Source organism: Bubalus bubalis, chromosome 19 (assembly GCF_019923935.1).
Source record: "Bubalus bubalis isolate 160015118507 breed Murrah chromosome 19, NDDB_SH_1, whole genome shotgun sequence".
Taxonomy (NCBI): domain Eukaryota; kingdom Metazoa; phylum Chordata; class Mammalia; order Artiodactyla; family Bovidae; genus Bubalus; species Bubalus bubalis.
Genome location: NC_059175.1, coordinates 5,435,540 through 5,459,490, shown reverse-complemented (window position 1 = coordinate 5,459,490; position 23,951 = coordinate 5,435,540). Strand labels below are relative to the sequence as shown.

The window sequence follows — 23,951 nt, the reverse complement described above, 5'->3', positions numbered from 1 at the left end:
ATGTGGGAGAATCAGTCAGATTAGTAAACCAGGTAAAAAGACAGAAATCAAAGACTGGACGCTGAGTCAATCTGTAAACAAAAGAATAAAGGTGCCAGAACCAAAAAAAAGACAATCATCACAAAGGCCAAAGTATATAATTCAACAAAGATGCAAAGAATCATTTCAAATGGTTTTATAAATCATCCCCTAATTTCTTAATGGGTTCACTGTCACAAAATTATTTTAGATATATGCTTTATGGGCTTCCCTGGTAGCTCAGCTGGTAAAGAATCCACCTGCAATTCAAGAGACCCCAGTTCGATTCCTGGGTCGAGAAGATCCCCTGGAGAAGGAATAGGCTAACCACTCCAGTATTCTTGGGCTTCAGTAGTGGCTCAGCTGGTAACGAATCCACCTGCAATGCAGGAAACCTGGGTTCAATCCCTGGGTTGGGAAGATCCCCTGGAGAAGGGAACGGCTACCCACTCCAGTATTCTGGCCTGGAGAATTCCATGGACTATACAGTCCATGGGGTCGCAAAGAGTCGGACACAACTGAGCAACTTTCACTTTCATATGATTTATAGAATTTCCTATGTCACATTGGCTTGTGTTTATACTAGCTTGCTATACTAATTCAAAGAATGTTGACAAGATATAATACAGATATGAGAGGATTGTTTAAATTGCCTTACAGAAGGGCAGAGATTGAATGTAATTCAGTTTCTGTATTTCACAAACCCTGCTTATTATTTATAAAAATGCAAAAATGAATAACAAAAGATACCACATATATATATGATGGTCTGACAGATGCTCAGTAAATAATAATTTTCTTCCTTCCTCAAAAGTAACCTCATATGTATATATTCTTAGGCTGATCTTCAACAGTTACTTTCAGCTCTTCATTACTACTCCCAGGATAACAACTGTAGACCACTTTATAGAGTTTACAATAGGTTTTCATATTGTCTTTTTCATGAAAGGATCTTTAAACATGCTCTTTCCTGTAGTAACTATGAACCACATTACATACATTTTCAGCAAGTGACTATAATCTACATTTCTCCTGGGTAAATTATGCCCTCCCTTTTCATAGATTTCTGTCCCCTACCCTCCTTAAGCAAACAATCTTCTCCCTTTAAAAGAACTATAATTAAGAGGTATTTTTCGATGCTAACTTTTAAAAGATTTCTTACTAATCTCTTCTGAGACAAACAAGTACTTTAGCTAATGCTCTAAATGAGAGACATCCACAGAGGAAAGGAAATACATAGATACACGCATCTGTTCAAAACTAGTGCTTTTTGAACTAAATACCAAACTAAATACTAAAGCTGTAAAGTGGGAGGTTGAAGAAAAAAGTACCACACACAAGCACTTTTATAGAGGTGGTGGTAGTGGTTAAATGTTAAGTTTTCTTGGATAAAATAAAATTTCAAGTTGGGTAAAAGGAAAATTAATCATTCAATGTGATATCTAGCTCAGAGCTAAACCAAAATGCACCAGAGAAATATGAGACGAATCGGCCTATGCTTAGCACTGCTTTCTGACTTAGCTGAGAAACTGTTTCAGGGTTGCTTTTCATAACTATAAAATGGATATTCTAACTATATTCCTACATAAGATTAACTAGGAAATGGTTATCTGTTAAGGGATGAATAGTGTTTCCTCCTCAAAATCCATACGCTAAAGTCCTGATCCTCAGAACCTCAGAATGAGACTATTTGAAACAGGGGCTTTAAAGAGGTGGTTAAAGTTAAAAGAGGTCACCAAGCTGGCCCTGATCCAATATGACTGGTGTCCTTATAAGAGATTAGGACACAGACTTTCACAGAGGGGAAAACCATGTAAAGACAAGAAAAAGCCAGCTCTCTACAAGCCAAGGAGGGGAGCCTCAGAAGAAACCAACCTTGCTCACCCTTTGATGTCAGACTTCGAGCTTCCAAGACTAGAAATAAATTTCAGTTTAAGCCATCCAGTCAGTGGTACCTGTTATGGCAGTCCTAGAGAACTAATTACAATATCCAAAATGTAGCCAGAAAGTTGCTTTGTTTTTTTAGTACATTTAAAATCCAAGAATCTTCCCCTAAGGATTCCCCTCAAAAAAAAAATCTCTACAACTAGTAATACAACAATAGTAATTCCCTAGAATACACAATTAATATTGTTGAATTATACTGGCAATGTCTTTTAAAAGTCATGAGTGGTAATATGAAGGTAATTGCATAGTCTGAAAACTGATGATTGAGTATAGCCAGGGGAAAAAAGAAAGCAATCTGATCTGCTGGGTAAGCGAGCCCTTTTTTATCTTTGCACATGTAAATGCTGATATTATTCCAATATAACTGCTGAAGCTAGGAGACTAAGTATTTTGAATCTTTTCCTTTTTATTTATTTAGAATTTAAACTGCACTTCTTTCCCCAAACCTCTGACTGCTTGAAAATTTCAAAACAAGTTATACAATAAAAGTCACATTGAAATTCAAAAGTACATTTAAGAGAGGAAACAATTCTTTCATATTTTTATTCAAATAAAGCAAGAAATGGTTCTCAATTCAACAGAGGCTTGGAAGAAAAAGCTCTGAAAATTATTAATTGAAGCAAAGTAAAGTAGCTATATAATCACCTTTCTAAAGGTTTTTAAAAGCCTGAATAGACTACTTGTGATGGACAGAAAAGAACAGCTCCTGCTGGTTCATTTAAGTCTCAACGTTGAATAATGAGTACAAAACAACACAACGTATTAGGCTTATTTTCAGCTTTAAGAAAAGGCTGAATGGATGTAAGATGTAAAGAGATTGCATTTAAAAGTAAATAAATTAAGTTTCAGGCTATCTATCCTAATAAGAGACAAATAAAGCATGTTCAATATTAGATAATTTTTTCAACTAATCATAATCTCTTGGTTTGTGTTTCTTTTTCCCCTTACAAATCTTTAGCACTAATATTCCCAAAATGATGTTAATTAATTTAGTTTGACTACATGCCAGGTGCTATGCTAAATGATTTTACATGTACTTAATCTCCACCACAATCCTACAAGATGGGTATCATTTGTGATTTTTGAGTTTCTCTTCATTAAACACAAGTAATGCATTAAACTAGCTCTGCAATACAGGAACCCCCAAAACCTGAGCTATAGTGAGAACAAAGTGCTACTAAGAATTATCATACAAATGCGACCACTTTATCTATAGAAGCAATCCACCATGGAAGATGTTTCAAAAATTTGACTGAAGAGAATGGGCAATTTATTACTGTTGTTTAGTTGCCCAGTCATATCCGACTCTTCTGCAACCCTGCCAGGTTCCTCTGACCGTGGGACTTCCCAAGCAAGAATACTGGAGTGGGTTGCCACTTCCTTCTCCAGGGGATCTTCCCGACCCAGGGATCAAACTTGAGTCTCCTGCATGCCTAAATCAAGGTGACTAAAGAACTGTCTTAACATTCCTCCACCTCCACCTTGATTAATTTCAAGACTTTTAAACAACCTTCTATAATCTGGACTCTGCTGTCAGAGAGGGAATGGGACTATCAGTAAACTCCAGTATCTAGCGATACTGGAAGCATTGCCTCATTATGAATGTATAAATTGGCATCCAGTACAAGTCAGCTTGTTATTAAGAACTAACACTTGCTCATACCGACAAAATGAAGTTCTGGGACCCTGCAAAGCTGAATACTGGATCCGAGACCATGGCAGCCATAGCCCCATACTTTGGGTCTTGCCTGAGGAGGCAGCAAGTTTCCCCTCTTTGACATCTCTTTGTTCTTTATCTTCCTATCTTTCAGTTTGAGCTAGTGTTAACCTCAGTCAGTTCACTTCTAGAATAAAATTTCCATGTATACAACAGTAAAAAACCATCTAGTCTACTTCTAGAGGGTGTAGGCAGTAAAATTTCAAAACATAAATATTTATTTTTCCTTTGCCAAGTGAGGGTCATTAAAAAATAACCTAATCTTGAAAGAAAGGATATTAAGGGGGGTGGGGGGGTATAAAAGGAAAAAAATCTCATACTAGACTCTAAAAAATTAAGTGAATTTGGCTTTAAGGAAAACCCACCAGAGAATGTTTCTTTTTCTCAACTCAACCAAGATACCCCAGGAGCAACTGACCTATTAATAATTTAGCAGGAATGAAACAATTGGGAGAACCAAGAGTTGATCCCTTTGCCTAGGACAGAACAACAGTATCTCAGATCTTGGTTGCCTGCAATTTCTAGCACCTGCCTCTGGAACTCATTCCACAGGAGAAGATGAAACCACACTACGATGGCAGCCCTTACATTACTCCGCCTTACCCTGACACCACCGTCACCAGCTTTGGACTTCAGTCTATACACATTTATGCTAAAATACTGTATTTTGGCATTATTTGTGGCACTGTAGCATGTAAAGACCAAAGACTGATGAACAAGGGAGGTTTTTACAAGCCACGTGGTATCCAGAGGATCTAATGCATGCAGCAACTCTCATAAATCAAATCTCCTTCTAACTTTTCTCGGCTCTATAATCCTATAGTCTACAGAACACTGATTTTTAAACACTACAGAAAAAGAAATCCAGTTAAAAAAGTAAGTTTCAACTCCTCATTCATACTAGACCATGAACAAGGAGGAGGTTTTTTTTTTTTTTTTTTTTGGTTTTGCTTTGTTTAGGGAATGTGGAGAATATGGTTATTTGGTCAAGAATATTTCATAGAAGTGGTGGGACTTAAAATGAGTTTTAGTAACTCTTTTAACAACTCATTCATTGTGGATGGCGCTATGAATACACAAATTTGAAATCCATATACAATAGGAAAAGAGTGAAAAAGAAGTAAACAAGACTTCTGTATCCCACCCAATTAAACTATTGTCTTATAAAAAAGACTTTTTAAAAATTCTTTAATTCCTTTAATTCTTTAATTCCTTCTGTGAGTAGACAGCCCCTCCTTCCTTAATAAATATAGTCTGCTTCAGAATACACATATAAAAAGAGAACAGCTCAGTGGTAATATTTAGAATGGGCAAGGAGAATTTACTGAAGGCACTGCAAAGGCTAATAAAACTTCATTTTTCTTGTTGTCATTAGATAGCAAATAGTGAATGACCTTGTCCTTTGCAAAGTCAAGCCCTGTGGTCTTACGCTGTTTTTTCTGATTTTAGATCTCTGATTACCTTCCCTTTCCTTTTCCAGCTACACAGAAATGGTTTTCGTGTCGACGTTTCAAAGGTCACGCTACAGAAGCAAACACTGCATTAAGCCATTCTTTATGTGTCATTATGGGATCCTCATTTATTTTCATTGTCACCAGTTTTAAGACAGCAAATTAGTTGGCTCTCATAGTTTAAAAAAAGTTTCTGCTCTAATTTGGAGGAATAGTAATTATTCATAAAATATCTGACAGATTAATAGCAACTTGCAGTTATCACTGCAGAGCAAACTAATGTCGTTTCTCCACCTGCTGAAGCACAACTACTACATTTTCTAACCAGTACTAACTTGTTTCAATTCTCTGAATTTTACTAGGGTGAATCAATTATTATCACTTACCATTAATAAGCAGAGAGCTATCGGATCCTGGATATGAATAGTTTAGACGACCTAAGGGTAGAAGAAGGCCGTTACTATAATTTATTCATAGATGATTTAAATGTATTCAACAACAAAGCTGAATTAATTGCTTAATAGGTATTTTAAAAACCATATTATGGGAATAAAACTTAGCTGTGCTAATAAACACAAAGAGTTAGAGGACATATCAAACAGCATGTTCACAAATGTTAAAAAAGGGAAAGCCTGAAAGTGGGAAAATAAAATATCCCTTATATTTCACTATTCAGTTATTCTAATTTCCAAATCCCCATCCAAAGTAATCTTTACACCATTATGTTCTCATATCAACTCCTAATAACAATCTTCATGTTTTTTCCCCATCAGTGTTCAAGTTTTCTTTCATGTGTAGTTCTTTACTGCTATTTAAAAGTATGTAGCTAGCAGTAGTATTTTTTATATGAATCATAACAAAGGTGCCAGTTTTATGCCTACATGTACAGCCATGCCAGTAGGTTTAAATTCATATCTGGGGGAATAAGTACAGAAAGTAAAGGAACACATTTCACTGTACTTACACATGAAAAAGATAGCAAAGCACACAGCAAAATGCACAGAGGCAGAAGAGCATTCAGTAAATGCTGGGTTAATTTTCTCTGAACTTTGAACTTAAAATGGGCACGCAAGATACCCATGAGAAAAGGGCTTCTGAAAGTCTAAAATTTTTGGAGGATGCACCATCTTCCACAAATAAAGGGGGGAATGCATTTCTACTCTGGAAGAGTTTCTACATGTAAGTTGAGGTATCCAGACTGCACATACTTAAGCCTAGATCTATGCTATAAATTATAAAACTCATTATTACAACATTTTTATGTCTCCATACTCCACATGCCCTTCGTAAGAATGGTAAAGAACCCTCAAGTCTTGTTCATTTAAGCAATGGAAAGGGGAACTTAACAGTTAATTACCTACCAGAGTTCAGCACTCTATGCATCAGGAGTAGTGTGAGAATATAAAATTGACTCAGAATTACAAACATTCCAATTAGGGAACAGCAGTTTAAACTCTGACCCCACAGAACCATAACAGACTCTCCAAGACAATAAAAACGGTGGGTAAGCAGAGCTTCTCCCATGACTGGAGCAAGCCTTTCAGGATGCCGGGAAGACTCCAGACCCCACCTAGTTCCGATGAACACTATGGGAGCCAGGGCTAGTATGCGGTCCTATCCACCACCAGCCACACACTTAAAATTATTTAGAAAGGAACTTTAGACCACAGCTATCCTTCAGTCTCTCAAAATCCTCTTTTAAATAGTCTCCACAGAAACAAACTCATGCCATGAAAAGAGAAAAGTGTTGTCTGTTGCTAATAGCTTTAATTAATCCACATGTGAAACTTGGGAGTCTAATATGAAACAAAATCTGAAAATTTTTCTACAATTTAAAACCAAATACAAGGATTTTTTAAATTGTAAATTGCTTCACTTAAAATTTCAGTGTGTTCCTGTTTAGGGAAGAAAGGTAGGGATGGAGACCGGCAAGGAGGAGGTGAAAATTAACTTTGATATTTCAATTTCTTCCTAAAAATTGGCTTTGTTACTTAATGTTTATATACACAACCAAGGAGCTAAATCCAGTGAATTCCAGCTTAACTGCTTTAACTGCAAGCCCAGATCATATGACCTGTCACAAGAATATCTTTAAAAAAGCATAGACTTGAGATGCTGGAACAAGAACATGACCTTAACTGTTAAAAACTTGGGAGGGAGGGAATAGTGTTTCTAAATCACTTAACTCAGAGTAGCAGCTGATTTTCTGTGATGGAACACTTGGATTACTTTTGTAGCTGTAAAACCCTATAGTCAGTGAACTAATAGTTATCACTCATACCATTTTTATCATAAAACACTTTTTAAAAAGATGATATAAATCAACACAGGAACAAAAATATTTAATGATATTAACTGAAGTTAAGTTTCTGCTATTTCGAAGAAGATACTCTTAATTTTTTTAAAAGGTAACATTAATGAAACCAAGGCTGTTCTATATGAACTATAATGCCTCTTATTTGATACTAAAAAAAGATAATTAACAATGAGAATCCAAAGATAAATTCCCAAACTAGCTGGCCCAATTTAACTAGTCAAGTTCCACCTTATCAGAAACTGACTTCTGGGGTACCTTGTAAGAGATAAGAACAGTTCAACAAAACAGGCACAAAAATACCCCCTCACTCAGTTCTCTCAGTCTGCCTCAACACACACCTCCTGAGATGCCACCCTGCACTCACAAAGTAGGTATCCTTTGAGACTTTTTCTGCTCCTCAGACTTCTAAATGCTGTAATTCTATCCTTTAGCTAAGACAATAGGGCACTGACAAAATTTACAGTTTAACTCTGAAAGTGATACTTGTTTTTATTTTTTGACATGTTCTTATGATGAGTCCTGTTGGTCTGAAATCGTTATGCCCTCTGTATAGTAAATACACCTGTTAAATATTTTGTTAAACAAATAGCAATGCTTTCTATTTCAATTTTAAAATATTAGCAGTGACATGAGAAAACTTTTGGAAAAAACTTTCATAATGCTTCCCTACCCTACCTGCCCTATCCTATAAATTCTTTCTATAATTAAAATATTTAGAGTCATCCATTCATGACATCTAATATGAAGAACACAGACCCCTTCCTTTCTGGAAGTCCTCTGAAAGCTCCCATTATAAGTTCCATGTTACTCTAAAGTCTTCTACAAGCCTTTCACCTTCTCCTCGCGCCCCTTTTATTTATGCTCTACAGATGCCAACTTTCACCAGCAGTTTTGCATTTTCTAGTCCCTGGCTAGATTACTGACAACCCCCTCCGTCCCTCCAAGACCTCTTTGTTTCCAATGGAGAATATTTTCAAATCTTTTTTGTTTGTTTACTTGTCTTTTTTTCAATTATTTTCCCTAGGGCACCTTTCCCAAAAAAGAACCCCCGTTTTTAGATTAACTCACCAAATTTTATTTCTATCTATACTGCAATAGACAACCATCTTAGGTAATCATCTCAGCTACTTGCTAACTGTCTTATCTCTCTTAAGTAACAGCCCCCCTCTTTAAGATCTAAAGCTTTGTTGCTGTTGTTGCTGCCATTGAACCTAGGTATGTTGAGTTTCCTGTTTGGGCACCAAATAAGTATTCAATGAGTTTACTCCACTGAACTTAAAACACCATCATTTCACAAATGAATATACTGAAGTAAAATAAAAATCACTGACATATCTAAATATGAATATAACCCAGTGTTTGTGAGTTTTGTTTTTTGCTTTTTGATAACTCATTTACCTATAAACATAACCCAGGCTTTGGTACATTTAGAATTGAATTCCTCAAGGGAGAAGGAAAGCATTAGGACTTCTGGCAAGTGAATCTATTTCGTGGATAAAATTCAGTCTTTGAGGGTCTTAGTATTGATTATGTTATAAACACAAAGAAATACTGCCAGATCAGCAGTCCTAACCTTAAGGGACGCTATGACAGGAAAAGTAGTTGTCCCTGGAGGCCAGCTGTGGCATTTTGAGCCAGAAGCCTGGCATGCATCTTGCAGAAGGCATAGACTATATTTGGTGACATGACTCAACCTAGCCAAATATAGGCAACTGATACAGTGTGACTCTGGGGAACTACACTACCAAATTCTACAGCCTAGAAAAGATTCAGATTCCAAGTAGGCATTTGCGAGTTGGAAAGAACCAATATTTACCAACCAGAATGACTAAGAATTACTGGGGGGAGGAGGTGCTCAAAAGAACAGTATGCACTATCATAACTCTCATATTAAGACACTAACTAAAGTAACCGAGTTAATAAGATGAAAGGAGGGGAAAAACTAAAAGGAAATACTCTAATAAATTAGTATCTCTTACTTTCAAAATTAGGTAAAATAAGTTATTTTCTAAAAACTAACCCAGATAGTATTGCTACTGATGACTCAGCAGGAAATGATATAATAAATGCTGCCATTTCAAACACACAAGCAATAAAAAATATCAAATGTTCTCTAGTGCTATTAGATTTCATGCTATGGCCTTCTCTTTCTCAGTCATGCAGCATTGTTGGGGGCATGGTAGGGCAAGGAATGATAACAGGGGGCAGCTCGGCAAGGCTGTGTAAAATATAGCCATGCTGACCAAAAGAGTGACAAGCAGCCTCAAATGCTGAGTTAATTTTGTTAGGTACTAACAAAAAGGGAGAGGTTTTCAGTGGACAGGCTTCCCTGATGACTCAGACGGTAAAGCGTCTCCTTGCAATGTGGGAGACCTGGGTTTGAGCCCTGGTTTGGGAAGATCCCCTGGAGAAGGAAATGGCAATCTACTCCAGAACTCTTGCCTAGAAAATCCCAGGGACAGAGGAGCTTGGTAGGCTACAGTCCATGGGGTTGCAAAGAGTCAGACATGACTTAGTGACTTCAAGTTTCTTTCTTTTCATTGAACATCATTAAAAATTTCTCACAGGGAAAGGATAAGCATGGACTTAGGTCCATTTCTAAGATAGATAAAAAGGTTTATGAACACAGCACAACACTCACACAAATATATTCATACATATAAATACACATTATTTGTTGTTGTTTAACTACAGATGTTTCTCCTGGTTCTGCTCTTACTGCCATAAATAATTGTTTAAAGGAGGTGCTGTTCCTGCCTTTCTACATTTGCTGTTTCTACCAATATTGTCAGATTTGCAGCAAGATGGCACTGTGGGGGCCTGCACGATGTAAGCAAGGTCCAAGAAATGATAAATTCAGTTTCTGAATACTAACTTTATACTAAAACAAATGCAGAATACATATAAATATGAACTAATAAAAATGTGCTCATTATGTTTTATCACTTAATGATACAAAGATCATTTTGTACTTTATTGTTGACATGTGGGAATCTTAATTCCCCGACCAGGGATTAGACCCGCTGTGATCCCTGGCATTTGAAATTTAGAATTTTAACCACCAGATTCCCAGGCAAGTCCCCAGAGATAATCATTTTTAATAATTTCTTCCACTGACCTAAAAGTAACTCCACAAAGCATAATCAGTAACCTTATTCTACCCCATGACCTATCTGTGATACAATCAACTGCCAGTAAAGATGTTTCCATGCAAAATTATGAAGGAGACACCAGCTGGGACTGACATCAACTGGATGGAGAGTCTTGCCCCCCTCCCCAAAAAGCCAATTACACACACGCGCACACACACACGCATACACGTAGAATTTAGACTACACAAAACCCCTTTCCAGGATAGATGTGACTTTCAGTTTAAAGGTTGGAGCTTGTAAAAAATACTTGAATTCTCTTAACTCACCGCCATTTCCCTTCTACATACTCTAGATATTCAGAGCTACTGGCCCATTAACTTTCTCGTCTGGGTCCCTTCCTCCATCTGGAATGCCTTCCTTTCTCTCTGTCTCCAGTGTTTCACCACTCAAGCCCCCTGCCTTTTACCCAGGTGGCTTCTTTCTTAGGCCTCACATCCTATGGAAAGTACCTGCCCAAAGCCACCTGCTCCTTGGTTCAGACAGCCCTACTGGCTCCATACAACACTCTTTACACTTACTATGCTATGCTATGCTAAGTCACTTCAGTCGTGTCCGACTCTGTGTGACCCCATAGACAGCAGCCCACCAGGCTCCCCCGTCCCTGGGATTCTCCAGGCAAGAACACTGGCGTGGGTTGCCATTTCCTTCTCCAATACATGAAAGTGAAAAGTGAAAGTGAAGTTGCTCAGTCGAGTCCGACTCTCAGCGACCCCATGGACTGCAGCCTACCAGGCTCCTCCATCCATGGGATTTTCCAGGCAAGAGTACTGGAGTGGGGTGCCATTGCCTTCTCTGTACACTTACTATATACTGTATTTAAATCACCTATTTCTAAACTCTCTTCCTCTAGGGCAACAAAATCTTTGAGGACAGGTTTTGGGTCTCACATCCCAGAGCTTAGAGCAGAGAAAGGCACTCGATAAATAGCTGTTGAATAAATAAAACAAAGCTAGCAGCTAGTGGTCTCTCTGGCATGAAACACGCAGTGCAAAGCGCGGAGCTGGACCAATCTCATCTAAGTTCAAGTTACTTAGTTTCTCTGAAGTAAAAACAGAGCTATTTTCATGTACATGTGAGAAATTCATAAGATAATTTTTGCAAAATGCCCAGAAAAGTCCCCCTGGATAGAGTATGTGTTCACTTAATAGTAATTCCTTTCCCTTCAGTAACTTAAAAGCCAGAGACAACTAACAGTTTCCCACTTGTGAGAGAAAGAAAGAGGAAGGATTCCTCCTTGCCAAGTAAGACCCAAACTGGAACCCTGAAGAAAGGAGTGGCCATCTGGGGGAATTTTTCAGCTTCAGAGAAATGAGTTTGCTAATGTTCTAAGTTATAAACAGGGATATAATTCTTCTTTCAGGAGATAAGAGAAAAAAAAGCTAACTCTTTTCTTTTATGATAGCCAAACTGGTAAAGTAGCATCAGTATTTTAGGAAATGAAAACTTGGGAAATTCAACTTAAAAATATTCTTTTCAATAAAAGCCAAAGAGGAACTTCTTTTTGCACCAATAGCTCAGATTTAATTTTTCAATTGTGATATGGTAGCTGAAAATCAGAGGACAGAGTGGCAAAAAAAAAGAGAGAAAATAACATTTTATCTTTAAGATAAGTAAAGTCAATGGGCTATGTTTCTACAGATTAAGGAAGGTTTCATAAGGATTGCTTTAACTCTAACTGAGGGCAGGTATAAAGGTGGAAGATCTAAAAGCATCTAAGAATTTCAGGCAGACGGGAATGTCTAGAGAGACACCAGCAAAGAGCTGACCCAATTAAGGAATTCAAAAGCATTTCCTACTGCCAGTAAACCTAACAACAAACCAGCAAGCAGGAAGGCTATTTTTATCCTTGCCAGAGGCCTTCTGACACTGGATGCTACATTTAGAGGACAGAGCAACAAGATAACTTGCCTTAAGAGGATGTTATGATACCAGCGATTAATGGCAACTTTTCAAGCTTTAAAATATTAGGCATAGTTTTTATTCAAAGTAAACGAGCCAAAGCCAGTTAAAAAAAGAAAAGATAATATAATGGAAGGAAAAGTGGAAAAACAGACCAATGGGTATTAAAAAAGTTTTAAGCAATCTAGAAACAAAGCCAAGGCAGTTAAAATTAAAATTTAATTAATTAAAATTCTCCTATCTTGTAAAAATGTTGATTAAAACAAGCATGTGTTATAAGAGACCTATTTTAAAAGAACCAGTAGATTAAAATAAATAATTGTAGAACTAACCTGAAGGTAAAGATTTTGAGAAGTGGCTCTCTGCACTAACATGAAGATCAAGACAAATTTATGGAGTTCTTAGGAACTATAAAGTAAGTTGCTTCCAAATGACTGAGAACTTTAGAGACAAGCCACTCTGAACACTGGTTGCATGCGTGCCAAGTCACTTCAGTTGTGTCCGACTCTGCGACACTATGGACTGCAGCCTGCAGGCTCCTCTGTCCGTGGGATTCTCCAGATAAGAATACTGGAGGGGTTTTCATGCCCTCCTCCAGGGGATCTTCCCGATCCAGGGATCAAACCCAAGTCTCTTATGTCTTCTGCATTCGCAGGTGGGTTCTTTATCACTAGTGCTACCTGGGAAGCCCCTTAACACTGGCTACTGAAGTCCAAACCCCAAAAGCAATCAGCAAAGTCAGTAATTGGCATTCTGCATACACACCTATCAGCAACACTAATCACTTACTTAATATAAATTCTGATGACTTGATTGAACCTTAACATTCACTTGAATTTCATATCTAATTTCATTTGTTATTTCTCAAAAGGCCCCATTCTTATTTTCCTTTATTAATACTAAAGGCACTTAGTCTTCCTCTAATTCATTAGCCTTCAAAACTAAATAACAAACAGGCTGTTTGAAGATCTCTGCAAATTATCTGGAGGATAAGCTGCACGAGGTCAAGAGTCTTATTTTTTATTTCCTTATATACCCCAACAGGCTAAAATAGTGCTTGGCACTACCTGCTTGATAATATATTTGTTTTATGAACAGCCTCCCATAACTTTAGACTTTACATACATATTCAAAGTGATTCTCAAAGCGGAATGAGGGTGGGGTGAGGAGGGAAAGCCATCTATCTGAATCACTTCTCGAATACACATGCTTAAGTCTCACGACAGACCTGGTGAATCAGAATGAGGAAAAAGAAAAAGCCAGCTTGGAAAAGTTCGCTCAGTGATTCCACACCTTCACCCTCTGAAAAGTACCCTCCAATAAGAAATCAGCAGGTGTGCAAAATCTGAATCTTTTACAGAAGATTATGATAAAATACCGGAGAAGGCAATGGCACCCAACTCCAGTACTCTTGCCTGGAAAATCCCATGGATGGAGGAGCCTGGTGGGCTGCAGTCCATGGGGTCGCTAAGAGTCGGACACGACTGAGCGACTTCACTTTCACTTTTCACTTTCCTGCACTGGAGAAGGAAATGGCAACCCACTCCAGTGTTCTTGCCTTGAGAATCCCAGGGACAGGGGAGCCTGGTGGGCTGCCGTCTATGGGGTTGCACAGAGTCGGACACTACTGAAGCGACTTAGCAGCAGCAGCAGCATGATAAAATACAGATTTTAAACTCTGTCCCCAGTTTCCTACATTAAGACACCTGAATGCCTAAAGTGTACTAAAATAAACGTTTTTAATGTTTGTCTCCTCATAAGTGCTGCACATAAATATCTATTGTGTGGCTACCAGACCATCAGCCGGAGGCTCTGTGTCCCATCCTGATTCTCCAGGCACCAGTTAGTCGACTGACTTCCAAAGCTATTACATCTCTCGGAACTATAGTCTCTTCAACCATAAATTGGAGACCACAAAACTCATGTGGAAGGTTATCTCAAGGATTTAAATTAAAGATAATTTTCAGAAGGGGCAAAGCATAAAAGTCAGAGAAATGGTATCAGAAGTAATTGCCCTTTCACTTGAAAGTTGTTGTTAACACTGCTTCCTATACAGAATGTCCAGGTCCACATCAAAAAAGAAATATAAAGACCAGCATCAAATGTGCACTGTGGCCTACTACTACCCAATACACGGAATATGCTCAAATGTGTGTGGAGCTGGAATTTAAGCTGAAGCTAAAACGTAAAGTACTACGTGGCTTGAAGGAGGCCATCTCCCCCTCCTAACAAGGGCTGCTGTGTTACCCCACACCAGGGGGCACCCCTATTGTCACAGGGCTCCCCGTGCCCCTGGCACTGTGCCAGTTGTAATCTGAACAGTCCACACCCCTAGCTATGCTTCAAAAAGCAAAAAGATGGCTACAGATGCCCCCAGAGTCAACCTTCCAAAATGCTATTAATACTTGGTGGAGATGATAAGCTAGGATAAGGTAGTGACTCCTCACTCCCCCTTTGTCCTCATCCTCACCATTTTCCTCTATGGAATTCCTTTTTTAGTTATGTTCTTTTTGGTAATGGGGAACATTCTAATGGCAGGAGTTTAAAGCTGAACAATTAGAGAAGTTCTCCACAGCAGTGTTTCATAACATTTCATAATTATTAAGACCTACGCTAATCAAAATATTTCGCAGAGGCTCCCCACCATAACTGAAGCCCTCAAGCCCCACTCCAGTGGATATTACAAGTAAAACAACCACAAGAAAACCCTTTAATAATAGAAGGCTACTATGAATTCAGCAACACCTTTAAATGTATTTTCATTGTGTTACATCAGCATCTGCATGCTTTAAAAGATAATCATGCAACACACACATGACAAATCTATCATCTAACTGGAATGTTTGGTTCTAATAGGTTCCTGCTGCTGCTGCTAAGTCACTTCAGTCGTGTCTGACTCTGTGCGACCCCATAGACGGCAGCCCACCAGGCTCCCCCATCCCTGGGATTCTCCAGGCAAGAAGACTCGAGTGGGTTGCCATTTCCTTCTCCAATGCTGGATCCCATCAAATAATTACCATGTCTGAAGAGGCCCATGATCCACAAATTAAGAACAGAAACATTACATAAAGCCAAGTTTAAACAACTGCTTCCGAGACATAGCATTTTTAGGCTTATCTCAAAAAGAAAAAATGCACTCTAGAAACAAAGCCTCGACTCAACTGAGCAGATCTGACTGATTTCTGGTTATATCCTTTCTTACAAGCTACTGCTGCTGATGATGCTGCTAAGTTGCTTCAGTCGTGTCCGACTCTGTGCAACCCCATAGATGGGAGCCCACAAGGCTCCCCCATCCCTGGGATTCTCCAGGCAAGAACACTGGAGTGGGTTACCATTTCCTTCTCCAATGCATGAAAGTGAAAAGTAAAAGTGAAGTCGCTCAGTCATGTCCGACTCTTTGCGACCCCATGGACTGCAACCTACCAGGCTCCTCTGCCCATGGGATTTTCCAGGCAAGAGTACTGGAGTGGGTTGCCATTGCCTTCTTACAAGCTACTCAATATTAAATGCTCACATGAAACCCATATGCTACTTTCAGTCATTAAACCTTCAACCTTGACATTTAGGAATACCATGCCAGAGACTGTGTGGAATTGCTGATAGTGACTTAAAGTTTACTAAGTTCAATCCCTGCACTTCCTCTTTTAAACGAAGACACCAAGATCTAGAGAGAAGTGACCAACTTAAGCCATGTAACTGCTAATGGCAAAACCAGGTCTTAATACACTCCTCAATGCTTCTCTTTATTTCTTACACTTTGGAAAAGTCTATTGTAAGCTAACAACTTCTGATCTTTTACAAAAAAGACATCAAGTGGCCAATTTAAGTATCTCCATTTAATTAACCATGACAGACATTTATTATTTGGCATATTATAGCCAGTAGAAGTTAAGACTTTTTTTTAGATTCTTTATACAAATTAAGAGTAATTAATCATGGCTGCTCTTCAGAAGATCTGCACTTCAGTGCTGGTTCTCAAGAATTAAAAAAGGTTCCTCTAATTGGTTGATTCCTCCTTCTCTTTCCCAAAGTACAGCAACTGGCATCAGCTCAACTGGATACCAAAGAGATTATGGAACTACTTTCTGTTCAGAGTTTCACTAATGTTCTTAATTTAATGGTTACCAGGTAATAAGCAGAATAAAAAAGAGCCCTGCTTTTAGAACGGACTGCACTGATATGGGACTGAGTTCAGACTAAGTCTGTCAGACAAATCAGACAAAATAATGAAGCCCAGAGGCAGCCAGGCCATCTCCATACCTGACTTGAAAAGTAGTAACTAGTTTAAAAGTGAAAGAGGAAAGTGAAAGAGGAGAGTGAAAAAGTTGGCTTAAAACTCAACATTCAGAAAACTAAGATCATGGCACCTGGTCTCATCACTTCATGGCAAATAGATGGGGAAACAGTGGAAAGAGTGACAGACTATTTTGTGTGGCTCCAAAATCACTGGAGATGGTGACTGAGGCCATGAAATTAAAAGATGCTTGCTCCTTGGAAGAAAAGCTATGACCAACCTAGACAGCATATTAAAAAACAGAGACATTACTTTGCCAACAAAGGTCTGTCTCAAGGCTATGGTTTTTCCAATAGTCATGTATGAATGTGAGAGTTGGACCATAAAGAAAGCTGAGCGCCAAAGAATTGATGCTTTTGAACTGTGGTGTTGGAGAAGACTCTTGAGAGTCACTTGGACTGCAAGGAGATCCAACCAGTCCATCCTAAAGGAGATGAGTCCTGAATATTCATTGGAAGGACTGATGCTGAAGCTGAAACTCCAATATTTTGGCCGCCTGATGCGAAGAACTGACTCATTTGAAAAGATCCTGAAGCTGGGAAAGGTTGAAAGCAGGAGGAGAAGGGGACGACAGAGGATGAGATGGTTGGATGGCATCACCGACTCAATGGACATGAGTTTGAATAAACTCCAGGAATCGGTGATGGACAGGGAGGCCTGGCGTGCTGCAGTCCATGGGGTTGCAGAGCCGGACACTACTGAGCGACTGAACATAACTGAACTAGTTTAAAACTAGTTTAAAGTTACTCCTTTTGCAAATTTTTACTGCAGAACAGCAACAAGTTCATCAACGCTTTTCTCTTTTCCTTCTTTTAAATTTGGTAGTGAGGAGAGTGGCAACATGAGGGGAAACAATAAGGATCAGCAAATAAAGAAATTCACAAATCAGGTATACACAACTGATAAATGAATCAACTGCCTACAATATTTAGGTTGAGATTCCATACGTGTCAGGAAGAAATTCCAACGTGGCACAGTTGTGCAACTGTTCTGCTTCCTGTTGTTAAATTGAATGCAAAGAGAATCTCGGATATTTTTATGAGAGCTATGAATCAAGTGGCATGGCCTCCCCTCCCTCAATGTCAGCAAATAACATATTCTAGGATTATATAACAGGATTAAGGAAAGTCTTAAACCTTCACAGACAACTCACCATTGTATTACTCCATAATCAAAAGGGCTTTCATTATGCAGATTAATAGCACATAGGGCTGTTCTAGTAGCTATCAGGAAATGAAATAGCAAGTCACCTCTCTACAGAATTTTACCATATAGAAGGAAAAAACAGAAAAATAGTAAGTGATACTATCAAAAGGTACAATATACTATTGTTAATTTAGACATGGTGCATGAACAAAATGGATCTCTATAAATGTTCTGGACCTCCTTCTACTTTTTATACTGTAGGGAGATCCCTAATATTTTGACAATGACAACCTGCTGACAAAGTCTGAAAACCTTACTACTTAAATGCTATTCAGATTTCACTTCTGAATGGAAAATAATATTATTATCTGTCCATACTGTAATATCTGTATTTATTACGTTGTACATAGACAGAGGAGCCTGGTAGGCTACAGTCCATGGGGTCGCAAAGAGTCAGACACGACTGAGCGACTTTACTTACTTACAAAATACTTAATGTGAAAATGTACAAGATTATAGAAAAGCACTCATAAATTTACTACCTGATTGCTGCTTGGGTTTTGATATGGTATTTCTAACTGTAAATTGTCACATAAATTTATTTCTTTACCAATAAATATTACCAATTTATCAAGAAATTTACCAGTTTCTTTACCAATAAATACTACCAATGTTTATTTCTTTACCAATCCCTGCCCTGAATGTGAGTCTAACAAAAGTAAATCACAACAGTCATAAAATATGTGAGCTTTAATACAGCTGCAAAGAAAAGAAAAAGCTGTATGAGTTAAAAGCATCTTTAGAAACAGTTAGGCTTTTTAACCTTTTAAATAACATAAAAAGTTTACTGTCACTTTCCCCTCTGGCCCCCTTTACCCTCACTTCTCATCCAGGTAAAAACAGAGTCACAATAATGTTTTAAGATGCCTACTCAATTTTCCTGGACTCAAATAAGATTCTTTGTGTTCAGTATTCAGGATTAAGATATGGAGACTGCTTGAGTAATTATGGACCGATCATGGATGACATAAGACAAATTCCCCTTTTGTGACAACTACTTATATGATTTTCAGAACAAATAAGAACAAGGGTCAATATTTCATCACCAACACGTGGAGGGCAAAGGATCACTACTTTGTATTTACCAGCACATGTTATATAAAAAGTCCGACAGATGAGAATCTGGCCAAGGAACAAGGGGCATTTAGTATGAACCAGATTGGTTTCAGTTCAGAACTTAGAATAAGGAAGACTTCAGTCTCAGGCTACCATCACATCAGTGTTCACAGACATCCCATTCTGTTCTCCCAGGCATTTCCCTTTCCCCTCCTTCCCTTGAAAATTTTAAAACAAAACAAACCTGAAACAACAGCAATCCTCCAACCTGGAAAAGTACAGTCACACAGTTTGAAACCCACACCTTTGTAAACTCTGCCTACACAGTGCTATGAGGAATCGAAAGAATCCTGAGCAACAGTGAACCAGAAAGGAGTGGGTCTGAAGTCAGAACTCAACCTGCACCAGCGGTAGACAGACAGTCATGGTCCACCACTTTGTCCCCTCCTTCCTCACAAAGGAAGTTACTTCAACGCAGAAGCCCAGGTCCCATCCTTCAGCACAACTAAGCAAAAGAAAGACTGTTTAGGATGTTCCATTTCAGCAGTCAGGAAAGGGAGGGTGTGGAAGGAAAGGAAATCACTTCACTTCTCAACAGCCACACGCAAAGTTCATTATAACCAAGTTTATAAACTGCACTCTCTGCTGTGTGCCTTACTCCATTACTCATGAGGCTTCTAAGAGTAAGGCAATTTTCTCCTCCCTAGAGCTCTCCACTACTCACTCCCCTGCTACGCTGCTTTGAATTATTTGGTATCATCCAAACAGAGCAAGAAAGAACCAGCCAGGTTTGCAGGGCAGCTGCCTGGAAGACTCCTGAGTCTTCAAGGCTTACAGTATTTAAAGATGCTCCAATTCACCAGAAGACATTTGATACCACACAATGGTAATTTGCTAGGAAAGAGAAATTTGACTATGAATCCAAATGTAATTTAGTTGCTTTGCATTATCCGTGTCTTCTCTATGGTATTTTGTATCAAGGACCATTAAATATCCCTTGAAGAAAAATGTCCACCTAATCCTTTAAAAATGTGACTGGGGATTGGGTTGCATAGTAGTACATAGCTGTCTTTCCACAAATTGCCATTGATTTAAACAGAAAAAGATGAAATACTATAAGAAATTATATCCCTACACCACTATTTCAAATAAATCATTTTAATAGTATAGCAATAGAAATTACTTTGTAAAACTCCCTTTCATATTTAAAACTATGTACTCTGAAACTCACATTTACAACTGAATATAAAATTTAGTCCTATTTTCAGAAACTCTGATGAAAGGTTCTAGAGCTTTCTCAGTGTACATAAAGTCATACACAATATCTGTTCAAAACATCTGTATCAGTATATAACACCTGTTCTTGAAAATACAGAACTACGTGACTGCAATTTTACGTATAGGAATATGAAAAGAACTGTGGATCCAAGGAAAATTTAAGGTTTTCTGGTTATTATTTATGATATCTTTTTAAAGTAGACTAACTGTACTCCTTCCACTGTTGTAGAGATACAGAATTTAAGTAATTATTCCAACAGTCACTCTCTCTCTCACAATGACACAGAAAATCTTACTCAAAATTAACAAAACTGGCTTTGTGTACTAAACTTTCAACTGATTTTCATGATTTTCTCCTAGAAAGATTATTATAAATGGCTTTTCTTAGCAACAAAGAAAAGAGGCACAGATGGAATCATCACTTGCGCACTCATTGAAGCATTTGTTTCAAACAAATTCACACATATGAAAAATAGTCGGGGAAGAGCCCTCTAATTTAATGTGCAGATAAAGAAAAAAATTCCCAAAAGTTATTTTAAAATGCAAGGTCACAATACCTTAAGCAGTCAGGAATTAAATACATAGCATTTGGGGGATAGGTCCAGCTCTTCAAATAAGTTCTTACTAAACGAAAACATGAAGCACGCAAGGCACGAAGGTTTAACTGTACGACACACTCCCACAGTTACTCAACATATGCAGGAGGTTTCTTGGGCACCATGGGAATATGTAAAAGACTGGCACTTTAAACAACTTGCATTTCTGAATTCAATCATCATTGCCCACATGCAAATTAAGTATTTTAAAATGCCTGAAACTCAGAGAGACTGGTGTAGATAACACTGAGCTCCCCCTTCCAAAACCTGGAAGCAAGATGCATTCTGTAACAACATGAAGAGTAAAAGACTCTAATTTCATAATATATTGAGGAAAATTAAACCAGTATTCTGATCATAACTTAATTAATATCTGAAGAACAACTATATAATGTTTTGACAATTTACAGATTGCCTTTGTTCACTCAATAATTTTGCTGTTTCATTAGGCTTTCCAGTGAAATGAAGCAAATTGGATATTAAGTTGTTTTAATATATACGATTTAAAACACTCAACCACTAATATGAAACTATGGATTGTTCAACTGTGTGGTATCTGATAATTTTATTTCTGATAATTTGTCTCTTTATTCCAGTGCTGTCTCCCTCTGATTCCATTCCATAAACTGGTTTATGCCTATATTCCTTTATTCCATTCATATACAGAAAAGAAAAAAAAAAGGCCCCTTAATTTTTAGAGGACTCTCCTACGTATACTGAAAATAATACCACTTCATGAATCTTTATTTCACTGTGTCCAAGCTATGCTTCAGAGACTGAAAGCAGATGCACTGGCACGTGATTTTAATCTATTTCATGCTGCTCCATTTCTAAACAGTAAGTACCAATTTCACAGGCGAGAGAAGACACAAATAGCACTAAGACACAATATTTCCCAAGGAAACTTCTCAGCATCTACAATGGTAAAAGATTCTCCTGTCCAGGTGAAGGACTTACTTGATAAGCCTAGTAATTACTGTAGCAATGCGCAAGCTGCCACCTCGTAGATAACTCAAAAGCTGGTGTACTGCACAGGCTCTTAGCTTATGAGACTGGGTGCACAACGAGGAAAATGAAATCGGTCTCCGGGGAAGAACTGCTACAGATCGTCACTGGTGTTAGTTATGGAGAAGGCAATACATAATGTCATGGGTAAAAATAACATACAGACATGCCAGCTGATCAGTGAAAGGACCTACAGATAAGGCAGAGGGAGGACCTTTTCCTCTCAAAGAGGTAAACCTCTGTACATGGAGAAGATGATAAGAAGCCTTAAAATTCTTAGAAAAACTATTTTTAAATAAACCATAAAATTAAAAAAAAACCTAATGTAAATTATGAAATGAAAGCTAGCTATTCCATTTGCACATTTCTTTTACCTTTTTAAAGGTTGCTAAACAAGCCAACTGGAATCAACAGCATATTCATAAAAAACTGAAAAATTATATTTGAAAGTTGAAAGTTTTGAGACATAGACATATTAACATCTTGTCTGTTGATGGCAAAAATAAAATTTTGAACCCACTTCATTAAGGGAGTTTCTTTTTCCCCCCAAAAAATAAGCAAATTTAATTTTTTTTATGTAAATAAATAATACAGCCTTACAAATTCATTCAATTGACAGATCTTGTATCAATTTAGGCTCTATTATTTAAACATATACACACAAACCACATTTCTATGTGGGATTGCAAATGAAAATAAAAATAAATGAAGTCATTCAACATACATTTTATAAAATCATTTTAAGATAAAATGAACCCAAATATAAAATCTGCCTCCACATGATAGTTTTTTAAAAATAATTTTCAAATTAATTCTTTTAATTGCATCTTTATACCACTTTTCTGAAAGCCATATTGTTCTATACTAATCTCACAGAAATAATGCCTATTTTCTGTTTACTCTATTTCTAAGGAAGCAGAGCACATGAAGAGGCCACTTATTTACTTTCAAAATGGATAGGCATTATTACTTTAAAAGGAGAGAGGAGAGTCTGACAAGAAATAAAAGTATTCCCATGAGCAAAACTGCATTACAATGGACTACAATGGTACAAAGTTCATCATCTTGGTTTAAAAAAAAAAAAAAAGCGTAACTACTGTCTGACATTTTAGGACCATGAACTCATCTATGAAGTCCTTACTGCTCTTAAAAGGAAAAAATACACAAATTCATTTAATATGCTTAAGTCACCTTGGCACCTTATATTGAAACTGGTTTTCTCATTTGATAAGCATGAAAACAGACAAATAGATGTTTAGTAATAAAAATCAATACCATGTATTGAGTGTTTTCTCAATGAACTGGGCAGTATGCTGGATTTTATAGACACATCATATCATACCACAAATTAGCGGCAGAATGGCAATTTAAATCCCAGTCCATCTGACTTGAAAACCCATGGTCTTTCATTCTGGCATATTTCCTCTTATAAATCACAATTTTACAAAATCTTTGTGTTCCCATATTAGGTCAATCAGATTTAATTCTGTCACCAGACTTATCTTTTAATTATCTCTAGAAAATTAGTCTAGGTAATTATTTAGGTAAATATTGGTAAGAAGAAATTAAAAAGGGAATATGGTGACTCAGATAGTAAAGATTACCTGCCTGCAATGGAGAAGACCCATGTTCAATCCCTGGATCAGGAAGATCTCCTCAGAAGGGAATGGCTAACCACTCCAGTATTCTTGCCTGGAGAATCACATGGACAGAGAAGCCTGGTGGGCTGCAGTCCATGAGGTAGGTGGCAAAGAGTCAGACATGACTGAGCGACTAACACTTTCTTTTCATACAATAAAGGCAGAAGTTTATACAATAAGCCACTTAGTGAACTAGAAAAGAAAAAATAAATCTGAGTTGTCCTGACTATATCTGATAAACCAAGCAAATGTTGTTAATCCTATTGGAAAAATGTGTACAAACTCTTATAAAAATACTAGAGGCTTACTTCTTAGAAGTCAAGTGAAGGTCACTCAGTTGTGTCTGACTCTTTGCGACCCCATGGACTATACAGT

The 23,951-nt window shown here is 37.6% G+C and overlaps 1 protein-coding gene across 3 annotated transcripts in view; it reads right to left on the bottom strand.

Moving 5' to 3' along the window:
* CPEB4 (cytoplasmic polyadenylation element binding protein 4) overlaps nt 1–23,951 on the bottom strand; it is a 73,088-nt gene that overhangs the window by 23,310 nt on the left and 25,827 nt on the right. For 2 of the 3 annotated variants that reach the window (XM_006055388.4, XM_006055389.4), the window contains exon 3: nt 5,520–5,570. The exons of the other annotated variant lie outside the window; for it this stretch is intronic. In XM_006055388.4, coding sequence (XP_006055450.1) covers nt 5,520–5,570 — 51 coding nt within the window. The remainder of the gene's footprint in view (nt 1–5,519; nt 5,571–23,951) is intronic. 3 annotated transcript variants of the gene reach the window in all.